This window comes from Terrapene carolina, unplaced genomic scaffold, assembly GCF_002925995.2.
Source record: "Terrapene carolina triunguis isolate 2854851 unplaced genomic scaffold, T_m_triunguis-2.0 Scaffold34029, whole genome shotgun sequence".
NCBI lineage: Eukaryota > Metazoa > Chordata > Testudines > Emydidae > Terrapene > Terrapene triunguis.
In genome coordinates this window covers 1,296,086-1,310,284 of record NW_020698380.1, presented here as the reverse complement: position 1 = coordinate 1,310,284, position 14,199 = coordinate 1,296,086, and the positions used below count along the sequence as shown (strand labels likewise).

Below are 14,199 nucleotides of genomic sequence, written 5' to 3'. Positions count from 1 at the left end.
TGTGTTATGAGGAGTAAATAACACTTCATTATTTACTTTCCCCACACCAGTCATGATTTTATAGACCTCAATCATATCCTCCCATAGTCATCTCTTTTCCAAGCTGAAAAGTCCCAGTCTTATTAATCTCTCCTCATATGGAAGCTGTTCCATACCCCTAATCATTAGTAAGCACTTCTGAAACATAAAGCACGTTGTAAAAGACAACATCACGTCACAGATATCTTTGGACAAGTCCTATGCATTTGTAAGTCCTGCTGAAGCAAATAATGCCTCAGTGCCAGTGTCACAGGGAAGTGGCTACTCGGCTTAATCATTACCTCACTATCCAAGTTCAAGTGTCAGTGCACAATAAAGATTTATTAAGTCCCTGCAGAAACTCCAGAGATGATACATCATGAAACCTTATTTACTTCTTTATTGGAAACACCCATTCTGTGCTGCTGGGAGAAGCTACATAGTTCATCGCAGAAAGCTTTTATTTTCATTTTGTTGATCAAAAGATTAGCAAAGGTCTCACAAGGATGTGAAAGAATGTCCCCCTTTGGAGACCTAATTACCTTTTAAAGTGTTCGCTGCCAACAAACTTTAGCCAGACAGGGCTTCTGAAGTCGGTCATCATGGCCTGATGATGACCATAAGCAACTCAAATAAATACACTTCTAAAAGGGACCATTCAGTGGTCAGATTGTAGTGCTGATTATCAGCTCACTGCCCATCAGCATCTGCAGAATTTAAGTTTTCATATACCTTCTGCACACTGCAGATTCCCCTCTGGTCTAGTGTCACCTGTCTGGAAATTGGCTCATATTTTTGCCAAACAAGCCAGGTATGTTTTCAGAATTCCCAAGCACTTTGGCCCCAGCCCACCCCTGGAGAAAGTTAGGTCATTATCTAGCGATGCAGATCATCAGTGTTTCTACTCACCTGGAATGAATGGAACAGGTACCAGAATGCCCAGGCATTTATAACGTTATAGTACATGGAGAGGAAAAATGACACTACCACACTGGCAATGCCTGAGAATGAAAAAAGGGAAAGTCAGCGGAAGGGCAAACTGGCTGTACATCAGACTGCAGAATTTAAAAATGACACACTCACTTCTTCAGTCATTTTAGCTCTCCCAGACGACCATCACCATCACCAATGAAACATAAAGGTTCAGAAAAGAAGGCTGGAAAAATAGGAGCCCATCTAGATAGAAGCTGCCTAAGGTTTAGAGCTGTCCTATTGGGAAAGTGGCAATGCCTTAGGGGCAAAGAGACCAGCCAACCTAGTGACTCATGGTTAGACGTCCACACTGCAAAGAACTAGTGTTCTGAACCTCTCATGGGAAGACCATGTGCCATCCTACACCTTTAGTAGGGGTGAAACACTGTTAGCTAAAGGGACCATATTTTCTGACAGACTCTACATGTGTCACCACAAAAGTACCCTTTTTTTAAAGTGCTGGTATTGCTACTGTGAACTTCTGACTAGATAGAGCCATTTCTTGCAGTGGAGGATATTTCCTGGTAATTCTGTTCTAAGTGAATCTATCATGAAACACTGAACAAGTGTCATTATCATTCACTTTAAGCCAAAGAACAGTTTGCTGGTGCCAACCCTCATTTAATTTCTCTTCACTCTAAACACTGTTAAACACTAAACTCTCAGTCCCCAGGACTTGCCATCTCTGGTAAATGCACAGTAAATTCTCCTGTGGACAGAAACACCTCTTGAACAAACATTTTGACTGATAAAATGAGGAATTGGGATAATTCAGGTGTCCCCAAAATATTCCTAGAACACCAGGACATGTGAAAACCAGGAACTGTCAGGGGAATATTGGGACATATGTTCACTTTAGTGTAAACTGCTGTGGTTACTAAGTGCCTGATTAACCATGTGGCAGGTGGATAAAAAAAAATGCATGTTTAGAGCCAATTAGCCCATTTCAAGGTTACAAACTCAGTTAAAAATTGTAGTGTGGACAGAATCTGAGACCCCCGCCCTTATTTTTGCCAATTGAACTAGGATGGTTTCCTCATGCTGTGGATTAGAAGAGAGAGCCAGCAGCATTTACCAGAGTGTCACAATTGAAAGGAATGATCCCGCTCCCATGCAAATCAGTGGCAAAATCCCTACACTCTGCCAACCGGTAGATCACGACCAACTGGTCAATCCTGGAGCCTCTGACAGTCGATCACGATCTCTGTGCGCTAAAAGTCCAGCGGCGCAGTGGGGCTAAGGCAGGCTCCCTGCCTATCCTGGCCCCATGCTGCTCCCGGAAGCAGCCAGCACGCCCCTGCGGTCCCTGGTGGGGGCAGGGGTCTCCGCGCGCTGCTCCTGCCTGCAAGCACTGCCCCTGCAGCTCCCATTGGCTGGGAACGGGGACCTATGGCCAACGGGAGCTGTGGGGGCGATGCTTGCAGGCAGGAGCAGCATGCAGAGCCACATGTTCCCCTCTCGGAGCGGCGTGGGATCGGGGCAGGCAGGGAAACTGCCTTAGCCCTGCTGCACCACTGCCTGGGAGCTGCCCAAGGTAAGCGCCACCCACTGGGAGTCCGCACTCCTCCCCCCCCCCAGCCCTGAGCCCCCTACCAGAGCCAGCACCCCATGCCCCCTCCTGCACCCCAACACTCTGCCCCAGCCCAGAGCCCCCTCCTGCACCCAAACTCCCTCCCAGAGCTTTCACCCCTCACCCCCTCCTACACCCCAACACCCTGCCCCAGGCTCAGCCTGGAGTCCCCTCCCACACTCCAAACCCGTCGGCCCCAGCCCAGAGCCTGCACCCCCTCCCGAGCCCCAACCTCCTAGCCCAGCCCGGTGAAAGTGAGTGAGGGTGGGCGAGAGCGAGTGATGGAGGAAGGGGAGGATGGAGTGAGTGGGGCGGGGCCTTGGGAAGAGGCAGGGCCTCGGGGAAGGGGCGGGGTAGATCCCGGATTGCATTTAAATTCAAAAAGTGATCTTGTGTGTAAAAAGGTTGGAGACCACTGGGAAAGTTCTCTCATCATTTCGCACCTTTGCTAACACCCATTATGCGCTCCCCATGTTAGCTATGCTGGGAGCCCTAGTGTGAAAGGACTGCTAGCTGCCACTGGCATTTTCAGTATTGTGTCATGTAACCCTGTGCAGAGCAGGGCTAACTGGCATGGTGCCAGCACACCTACGCTAGAGCATCTGGCATTGCTAACACAGGTGCAGCTGAACAGGCGTTAGCAACAGGGGCAAATTCTTAGATCTCTGTCACACAGGAAGCATCTGGTATCTCTCCCGCCATGGTGTTCATGTCATAACTATAGTATTCTCAGAACCCAGGTTGTTGATACACATCAGATTGTCAAGTACTCTACTGTACTGCACAAATGTAAATCAAATATCAGGTAAAAGAAGGAGCTTTTCATCCTAGAACTAGACCCTTTGCAAGAAACCTCCGTGGTAGCAATGCCAAGTTTTTACCTGGTATCTAGGAAGAGTGCTGTAACTCCTTCCTGCACACAAACAACACAGTTACATATTTATTGTTTTACTGCACGTGACGCATTCTTGCCATTGAAATCTCTCTTCTTTCAAGGGCATGCAGGAGTTGAGCCTGAACTTTGGTCACTTACGTGAATATTCAACACCATTTTAGAGATGAACAATTCATGTTCAAATGAACTGGAGGTAGTTTAGGCTAGAAGGGCAATTTAGGCTATTTTTAGATGGATTAGTTCAGTTACTGGCCTATGTTGAAGGATGAGAGTAGTAAATTGGTGCATTGTTTTGTTGTTGTGATGTATTTCCTTAAGCTTGTCAGGAGGATGATCTTGTTGTTAAAACACCAAACAGGCAGGCCGGAGATCTGGGTTCTGGTGCTGGGTTCTGCCATTGACTTTCCATGGTTCAGTTTCCGCAAAATGGAGACAATCCTTCCCTACCTCACAGGCAAGTAATGAAGTTTGATTTATTAATGCTTGTAAAGTGCTTTTCTGATCCTTGGCTTAATAGATTCAGAGATTTGGCCCGAAGGGACCATTGTGTTCATCTAGTCTGACCTCCTGTATAACACAGGTCATGGAACTTCCTCAAAATAATTCCTTGAGCAGATCTTTTAGAAAAACCTTCAATTTTGATTTAAAAGTTGCCAGTGATGGAAAATCCACCATGACCCTTGGAAAATTGTTCCAAGGATTAGTTACCCTCACTGTTAAATATGTACACCTTACTTCCAGTCTGAATTTGTCTGGCTTCAACTTCCAGCCAATGGATCATGTTATACCTTTGTCTGCTAGATGGAAGAGCTCATTATCAAATATTTGTTCCCCATGTCAGCATTTATAGACTATGATCAAGTGACCACTTAACCTACACGTTTGTCAAGCTAAATAGATGGCGCTCCTTGAGTCTAGCACTATTAGGTATATGTTCTAATTCTTTCATCATTCTTATGGCTCTTCCCTGAACCCTCTCCAACTGATCAACATCCTTCTTGAATTGTGGGTGCCAGAACTGGACACAGTATTCCATTAGCGATTGCACCAGTGCCAAATACAGAGGTAAAATAACCTCTCTTCTCCTACTCAAGATTCCTCTGTTTATGCATTCAAAGATCACATTAGCCTTTTTGGCCACAGTGTCACACTGGGCGCTCGTATTCAGCTGATTATTCACCATGACCCCCAAATCTTTTTCAGAGTCACTGCTTCCCAGACTAGAGTCCCCCCTCCTGTAAGTATGGCCTGCATTCTTTGTTCCTAGATCTATACATTTAAATTGAGCTGTTTTAAAATACATATGATTTGCTTGCACCCAGCTCATCAAGCAAGCCAGATCGCTCTGTACCAGTGACCTGTCCTCTTCATTATTTACCACTACGCCAATCTTTGTGTCATCTGCAAACTTGTCAGTGCTGATTTTATATTTTCTTCCAGCTCATTGATAAAAATGTTCAATAGCACAGGGCCTGGGAGGTGCTACAGATGTGAGAAGTCATTTCAGGCTTTGCTATATATCACCATCTTACAGTATAAGCCAGTGACATGGACGGAAGTGGCTGAAATGTTGTATTGTGACACAGCAGCAAAACACAATGGCAAACAGTGTGCTCTTTTGAGATTTGATGGCCACTCTCAGCTCCTCGCAGGTTGTTCAGTCAATGCCACATACGTGTGGGAGGCAGCAGGGGTCAGGGAAGCAAGAATCCCTGGCTTCTGTGCCTGGCTCTGCCAATGACTCCCTGTGTGACACAGAATAAGTCACTTAACCTCTCTGTGCTTCAGTTCACTGTGTAGAAACTCTGGATAATATTTGCCTCCTTTACGGGCGTGTTATGAAGCTTAATTATATAATGTTTGCAAAGTGTTCTGAGATTCTCAATACGTAGGGTGCTATATACGTGTGAAGTATTATAAGTATTATAACCTGTGCTCTGGGGGAAACTAAAGTTCATTGCACGTACTTTAGCACAGCTCTTTTCGCTAATTACCCAGGGATCCATGACTTTGATCAGAACTCTGATTTTATTTGTATATTGCCCATTTCATTTTATATCCCATAAATACCCCAATTCTTGTCCATTTCCTGCTCTAAATTATATTTCATGCAAAAACTCATAGGAATCCCCAAAAGTCAGCTAGGAGTTCAAAATAACCCTGTTCGTGAATTAAGAACGTACCAACCCCGCTGAGGTAGGGGCTTATGATTTTCCACGCTCCTATGCTCCCCTGGCGCATGTGCTGTCCCACTGCCAACTCCAGGTATAGCAAAGGCATCCCTTCTACAATTAACATGATGAGATATGGGATTAAAAATCCCCCTGTAGGAGAAACAAAAGAAAGCATTTAACAAGCAAATGAGAGAAATGAGCTATTACTTTCCGGGCCGCCCAGAGGATTCAGGGGGCCTGGGGCAAAGCAATTTTGGGGGCCCCTTCCATAAAAAAAAGTTGCAATACTATAGAATACTATATTCTCGTGGGGGCTCCTGTGGAGCCCGGAGCCTGCCCCCCCTTCCCCCCCCCCCCCCCCCCCCCCCGGGCAGCCCTGATTACTTTTGAGACTTCAAATACAGTTTTAATAACACCGCTCTGTCATTAGATGGCTCACCATTAATGATATGAACAGCCACGCATACAGATCCATACATGCACACCTATTCATGTACCACATCCATGCATGTACACCTTTGTATGCTCATCCATTCACCCTTGTATGCAATTCCCACTGCTTGTGCAGCCATAAACTAGTGATAAAAGTGACAAGCTATGGAACTGCTGAAGCTAGTCCATAATGAGATTCAGCATGTTCTCTGTCCTTGATGATTAGCCTGTAATTGCTACATGATGGATCTTGGGCCAAACAGTTGTCTTCCAGATGACAATATATTGCTGATGATTGCTGTGTTAGGATCCCAGCTGCACCTGCAGCTTCATGCAGGTCACCAGCGTGACTGATTCAACAAAATCCTAAATGTGATGTCATCTCATTAAGAGGTGGAAGAGTCGTCTTAGGCTGACTTGAGCAGACAAATTTTTTATACCTCAGTGATGATGCCAACCAGCAGCAATATGAGGGTGCTACACCAATAAAGCATGTTGCAAACGTGAGACTATCTAGACCGGAGTGGGCAAACTTTTTGGCCAGAGGGCCACATCTGGGTAAGGAAATTGTATGGCGGGCCATGAATGCTCATGGGGTTTGGGGTGTAGGAGGGTGCTGGGACTGAGGGGTTCGGAGGGCAGGAGGGGGATCAGGGCTGGAACAGGGTGTGGGGGCACCGGGGAGAGGTGAGGGTTCTGGTTGGGGGTGCAGGCTCTGGGATGGGACTGGGGATGAGGGGCTTGGGGTGCAGGAGAGTGCTCCAGGCTTGGACTGAGGGGTTCAGAGGGCGGGAGGGGGATCAGGGCAGGGGGTTGGGGCACGGGGGGGGTGGCTCAGGGGTGCAGGCTCTGGGCGATGCTTATCTCAAGCGGCTCCTGGAAGCAGTGGCATGTCCGCCCTCCGGCTCCTATGCAGAGGCCCGGCCAGGCGGCTCTGCTGCGTGCTGCCCCGTCTGCAGGTGCCGCACCTGCAGCTCCCATTGGCTGCGGCGCTTGGGGTGGGGGCAGTGTGCAGAGCCGAGCCCCCTGGCTGCCCCTACGCATAGAAGCTGGAGGGGGGACATGTCACTGCTTCCAGGAGTGGCCCCTGACCCTGCTCCCCAGCTGGAGTGCCAGAGCGGGGAAAAGCCAAGACCCCACTCCCCAGCATGAATTTGAGGGCCGGATTAAAATGACTGGTGGGCCGGATGCAGCCCACGTGCCATAGTTTGCCCACCCCTGATCTAGACTCAAGCCACATCTCAGCACCAGGCCCAGTCTCCAGTTCAGCAGAACAATCACGATACACCACTGTGTGGCCTTGTCTACACTAGGGCATTTTTACTGATAAAAGAAAAAGAAGCACAAAACCAAGGCAATGTTTGATTTTTAAATTAACTATAGAAAGTCTAATCCCCAAATACCCACAAAATGGGTTGGATTCTCTTTCTACACATAAGTTCCGTTAAACCCAGGGGTGCTGGATTTTGTGAGCCGCCAAAAGGACATTACATGGTTTGCCTGCATCCTCCAGTCCAGCCCTGGTCTGCCACCTCCACCCCTGCATCACGCTCTCCTCTCAAGCTCACCCTCCAGTTCTAACCCATGCTTCTGATTTCCAGCTCCTGCACTGCTGCTATTCCCCGCCCCCAGGGAAACCGCTTAAACTCCATGCCAGGCTGTACCTTTGCACGCACACACCCAGTTCATTTGCCCTCTGGGCCCTAATTCTTAAATCCAGCCCTGCGTTCTGAAAGACTAACAAGATACTGTGTCACTGTATGTACAGTCACCATTACTGCTGATGTATGTGATTAAGGGGGCAAGGGGATATCATACGCTCCAGGGGAGAGAAGGCTCAAAAAATTGTGAAAACTGGTAAGCGATCAAAGAACAAAACTGTAGTGGATGTTGCTGAAGTATTACATGTTTTTATTGTTATAGGGCCTGATCCAAAGTCCACTGACGTTAAAAGGAGTCTTGCCCGTTGACTTGAATGGGCTTTGGATCAGGCCCGTAGTATGTTACTCTGTTCAACGAGGTAATGGGTATTGGAAAAAGCATCAGATTAAAGAGCAAGGCAATTAGCCAAAATTTTGCCAAGTGCATAGTTTGCCTGTATGCTCTCAGACCCAACACTGAAGACGATTTGTGTAGCTATTGGTACTAGAAGTCCTATTGTTTTCAAGTACTCTGAGTTGGTAACTCTAACTGTCCTGCTAGTAAAATAATTTGGTTCTGTGCGGCGCTGTAGAGATTTTAAAGCTACTGTGGAATCATCACTGCATGCTGAGCCAAACTCTGTTTATCCAACCACTGTATGTAAGGGGAAAGAGTGGTGATGATCTCTCCAGGACCTATAGTCATGCCTTTAAGTGTATCAAAGAGTTACTGGCATCATCAGATGTCTGATGCATCACCGTCCTAGCCTGCAAATAAAGTTAGCATGTGATACTTCTGCATATTGGTTTTGAGGTGGCAATCATGTGTCATTAAATAAATTACTTTCCCTGTATGAGCTATGAACATCAGGAACACAATTATACTGACAACGGAAGAGAAGCTTTAGGTATTATAGATGGGGGAACAGGCGGATACATCTTTGGTGTGCATTTACCTGAATCAGATGGAGTTCTTTCTTTACTATCCCAGAAAGACAATAGGGGAAGCCACCAGAAGAAATCACTAATTGATGTTATACTGAATTTGGGAGTGATGGAAGCTAGAATAAAAGTGACCTCAGCCGGTAGGACTAGGAAGGTGCGAGTGTGGCGGTGTTTATGATGCAGGTTAGACCTCAGAACAGTGGTTGGAACTGGAACTTGCTGGAATGGCTGTCTGCACATACCCTTCCACATTCCATACTACCCCCAGTTCGTTCAGTTTCCTTCTCCCCATCATAACCCAACATAATGTGAATCTTACATTGATTGGTATCTTATTTTGCTGACAAAGCCTTGCTTAGTTTCTTGAATCACATTGTCTGAGAGATGCTGAGCACCCTCCACTCCCATTAAAGTCTGTGGGAATTCGGAGAGCTCAACCCCGCACAGGATGTGACCTGTGCAGCACCAGAAGAAGCAGTAGCAGGGGGAAGATGCACTTACAAGTGTGAGCTGCTGACCAGCAAGGTTCCACTGAGATAGCTGAGCCTACCCTGCAAAAAACGGGGTACAAAAGGATATCTCAGCAAGGCTTGGACGTTTAAAGAATTAGGCTACACCTGTTAATTGGGTTTTGGTTGAAACCAGAAGCGCTAAAATTCCTTAACTGGAGTCCCTCACTCTTACACACTTTTACCAAGTCAGCTTTGAATGCCTTTGTTTAGGATTGGCATGGTAAAGATTCCTGATTCACCCCAGTTCTTAACTGTAACTAATGGGGGCGAGGTGAGTATGTAAACTTACAGGCTGGATCAAGTTCCCTGGATCCAACCTAACACTATAAATTGCACTTGGGCATTTATAGATCATCAGAGAGGAAATATTGATGTGCTCACTCCCCGCTTTGTGTGTGAAACAGACAAGGTCTTTGCAAAGGGGAAGACAGACAGAAAGACAGGCAGACTTGGTTCCTTGCAGGGGGCAAAGAGGGGGAGGAACAGAGAGATTCTATTATAATGGGGTGGCTCAACAGTACCATATGGTACTTGAATGGGGTGTCCCCCACTGCAGGTTTCTCCTGTAAAAAGCCCCTGCCTTTGACTTTGAGATCACCTCAGAAAGACCTGCTGACTAAGTCAAAAACAGATTTTTTTGAGAAGCCTTTCCTGGTTTTAACAGCAAGCCAAAATATTTACGTAAATATCTATTATTTGGAATTTAATCTCCAGCATTAACATTCCTTGCAATGGGCTCTGCTCAGTTACTTGCAAAGAAGTTGAAATGAACACTGAGCAATAATCCGTATTATTCAGGGAATTAATTTTATACCTCCTGGCTATGCTTTTATTAACAACCCCTTTGTTTGCCTCTTATGTTAGATAACTCCCCAGTTTGAAAGGGAGTTATCAGAGACTTAACAGTCCTTACATATTCAGTGGGGACCTTTTATAACACCCAATCAAACCCCAGTGAACCCCCTGGGAGTTTTGCTGTTGACTTCAAGGGAATCAGGATCAGACCCTTTGTGAAGTCCTTTTTTTCACCAGACAGCTTCACTATATCTGGATTTGCAGTTTGCCATGTTGTAACACAGTGAAATAATTAGGGACTTTTATTCTACTTCACAACGAACGAGAGCTGGGGCAGAACCAAAAGCCCAAATCCAACCCCCCCCCCCAACTTTGGTCATGTTTGGATCCAAACTTTGCATCCAGCCCCTCTCTTTAGAATGAGCTGAACCAAGATCCCAGATCCAAACACCCTGTGAACTCTGGGGCAGCTCAGTTCTGGATTCAAAGTTAAACCTTGGGCCAGCTCATCAGCAGATGTAAATCAGCATCGCTTCATTAAAGTCAATGGTGCTTGGATGATTTGTTCCAAATGAGGCTCTGCCCCTCTGTGTCTTGGGTCTGTATCTATTAAGTATGATTGTCCCTATATCTGAGTTCACTATAAACAAGTTCCACTGTATCTTTAATTTGATAATCTCATTTATACATGGGTTAGCTGCCAAAGAACTGTCTTAAAAGTTAATAGGCATCTTAACTGATATGTTATTCAAACCACAGAACAATAACTGTGATGCTCTCTAGAAAGAACTGGTTCATATCTGTGTTGCCCAGTTCAAGCCCTCTGGATAAAAGAGAGGATAAGCAGTGAATACATTTACAAGAAGGAAGATAATTGGTTTTAAAGTTTGGACGGCTATTGTATCTTATAGATACCTGTGGTAAGAACTTTTAGACTATGCTCTTCAGGGCAGGGAATGATTTTATTTTTGTGTTTCAGCGTGTCAACCACATAGTCAGCCCTACACAATAATACTAATGGGGGAAAATGCAGCAGTCAGCTGAAGTTATAAGGCTGTTCATTTAGGTCCCTGAAAACCATACTTTGCAGAAAATCCATGTTGCTGGGTGGTGATTTTTTTTTCTCTTTGGGCTGGAGGCATTGATCAAAGGTACACTTGTGTGTGCTGTAAAGATTTACAGCTGCAGGGCTCGATAAGAGAAACTTAGAAAGCTAATCTTGTTACAGTAGAGTAAAAAGCCTCATACTTGAGTCTAACTGCCCTTTAGAACATCTCTGCTGGGCGGACAGGAAAATTGTCTGCAATGGGTTAGACACAATTTATAAATGTGTACATAATGTGCAATTAAATTTTAAAAAAATATTAAAAGGCAATGTTCTGGCATCACTTTCAAGGAGGAAGATGGTAGCCTTCTGAAACATTTGTAATTGAGAATTTAGCAGGAATTATAGATCATCTCTCTAGCTAATATATCCTAGTTTACATTTCTATACAGCATCAACCACTTGCAATATCTAAATGCTAAGTTAGGCCCTGATCCAAAGCCCATTGAAATAAATGGAAAGAATCCCACTGACTTCAGAAAGCTTTGGACCTGGCCCTTATGGCATATCTAATCTAATCTATCTAGAAATTAATTTAAACAATTGCTCCAGCTCCCAGCACACATTGAGTGCCTCGTGCAAGTGGGTTTAAAACTTGTGTTCGAACCAAAGTTAAAAAAAGAGTTTAAAAATCTGCAAACAGTTTTTCTCCTGGGAAGAAAAAGGGTGAAGGGCAGAAAGAACCACATGTGACAGGTGCTAGGGATTCAGGTACTACGGTGATGGATGCAGCATAAAGAAACTGAATAGAACTGTCCTAGGAACCTTACTGGAGCTTCTTTAAGGCTAGTCAGCGTGTCAACCACATAGTCAGCCCTACACAATAATAGGTATTTGCCTATTAGAACTGGTGGTAAGTTTTCTCTATAATTAACCTAATAATCTGATCTTTGATTTCTAAGTGCAGAAAAGCAACTGACTCTGGGTTTATGTCTATTTCTGACATTTTTTTGTTTAGTTTGGAGCGGGTGAAAAAAACCAGCATCCCAGCCAGAGAACTCTTTTTGAACCAAAACCAGTTTAATCTACATTTCCAAAGCCTCTTGTGAGATTTTAGCTGTAGCAATCCCGTTGCCTAAGGAGTTTCTGCCAACTTCCAGGCAACTTTGCAGCCAAGTTATCAACCCTTTAAAATTAAGCCTTATATAACAGAACTGCATTAACAGCAGCAGTTTGAATGGCTATTATTAATCCCTTAATTAAATCAATGTAAATCTCTTCCCTTCTCAGTAGCATTTTTGGATCCAAATATGTAAATCTATAAGGAACTGAACCAGCTTCTGATGCCCTGAAAGTAATTTAGCAGGGGAATTAAAAAATCAGCACCATAGGAACCTTCTCTCTTATACAAAACAGTGTTCCTCCTTGTGTTTTCAGAGCTCAGTTGGGAAGGAATAGTATTGTATTGAATTGGGGCGGTACTCAGGAAAAAGGGTTACACGGGAGACACAATGGAAAGCAATGTGAAATAAAATAAAGATGTATAACGTCTCTGTAGCTAGAGATGGTCTGCTGATACATTTTATGTCTCTTGCCTATATAATCTAAAGAACTCCCCCTCCAGTGAATATAAAAAACGATCAGATGAATGGGATACTGACATGGACATACTTTTGGTTTAAAAATATTTAACATTCCACGTCTGTACCCTTCTGAGAGGGAATCAAGAAACAAACTGCACTTACCTCCTCCGTACATCTGACATAAATATGGAAATCTCCAAACATTTCCCAGCCCCACTGCATAAGAAATGCAGGCAAAAATAAACTGTAAGGGATTGTCCCATAATGGCCGGGGTTTTTCCATTTGCACTTTCAAGCACAGATTTCAGCAAAGGGTTCTTGACTTCACTCCTTCAGATGCTCTTCAAAGCCCTGCCTGAGACTCAAAGCCAACCCAACTGAGAGGGGAGTATGCTTGCCAATTGCTATCAAGCTTTTTAATTACTAATCTTATTAACAGGCACATAGTGAAGTAGGAATGCTGGTAAATAGATTATAGACACACGCACACACACACAGAACTATAAAATGGGCACTTTGGGTGAACAGTTGCTTAGCTTTCAACTTGCATTGGAAGGATCTGAATTAGGTTTTTATTTGGCTGAATGCTGGGTTGATGTTGAAATCAGAAAACATTTTCAGCTGCACATGGCTGAAATGACTTGGAAAGCTGAAAAATCCTCATTCCTTAAGGTTTGCCACCAACATGTGACGTGTTCCTTTGGGAGTAGTGTGCATGGCTCAAGGCGAGAGTAGGCCATTTCGTATTTACTAATTAGTGAGCGAGGTCTCCACACAATCAGGGTTTGTTTAAATACGCGCATTTGTCAGCTTCCAAGGTGGAGATGACCTTACTGAAATGTGCAAATGCCTATCCTAACATATCTCAGGTTACAGTCACTCAGGTCTGGTGGTCTATATGAAATCAGATAGGTGGTCTCCTAGTGGAGAGAGTCGACATCACAAAAGCTGCTAACTGCTGGCCCTCTTGCTGAGATGAATAGGACTGAATGGGTGTGGAGACTAAAGGTGTCTAAAGATGGTCTTCGGTCTAAACATGGTCCCTTCAGGTCAGGACTGTGGAGTTTTGGGTGAAGCAGTATGAGAAAGCTTGCCTTGCTGCTATCTCTGCTGTACTTACTCTGTGGCTAAATAGAGGACTTTGGTCTCCAAGTCTGTCATCAGCCCTAAAAATCTACCCCCAATTTTAAATACTTTGAATTTAAAATAAGAAAAGCAAAAAACCCACAAGTGTAAGCTGTACTTGAAAATTGTGGTCAAGATCCTCAGCCGCTGTATATCAGCATAGCTCGGTGAAGATCGGGCTCCTTTCTCATAGGCTAAACTTTCACCCGCTTCTAAAAGTTTTGTCTCAGCAACAGGCCCTGTGTAGTTATGATTACTCTTATAGTTCAGTGTTTATTTTATTTTCCATTGATTTGAGCAAGTTAAATAAATGTTCTCCAAATAATGTTTTTATTTGTTTGATTCAACTGACCACAGGCAGCTATCTGGATGATTTTAGCTAGCTATATAGGGACCAGATCCTCCAGCCTGATGGAGCTGCACACAGCACAAGACCAGAGTGGGGGCAAAAGTGGTTTTGGGGACCACAGCTCTGGTCCCGAAATCCTGGTGC

The 14,199-nt window shown here is 44.7% G+C and overlaps 1 protein-coding gene across 1 annotated transcript in view; it reads right to left on the bottom strand.

Annotated features, from left to right (window-relative positions):
* LOC112117860 (sodium- and chloride-dependent transporter XTRP3) overlaps positions 1-12,864 on the bottom strand; it is a 33,308-nt gene extending 20,444 nt beyond the window's left edge. Inside the window, exons 1-3 of the mRNA XM_024215954.2 lie at positions 12,744-12,864; positions 5,639-5,779; positions 928-1,019 (exon numbers count right to left, since the gene is read on the bottom strand). Of these exons, the coding sequence (XP_024071722.1) occupies positions 928-1,019; positions 5,639-5,779; positions 12,744-12,864 (354 nt within the window). The remainder of the gene's footprint in view (positions 1-927; positions 1,020-5,638; positions 5,780-12,743) is intronic.
* Positions 12,865-14,199: the final 1,335 nt, after the last annotated feature.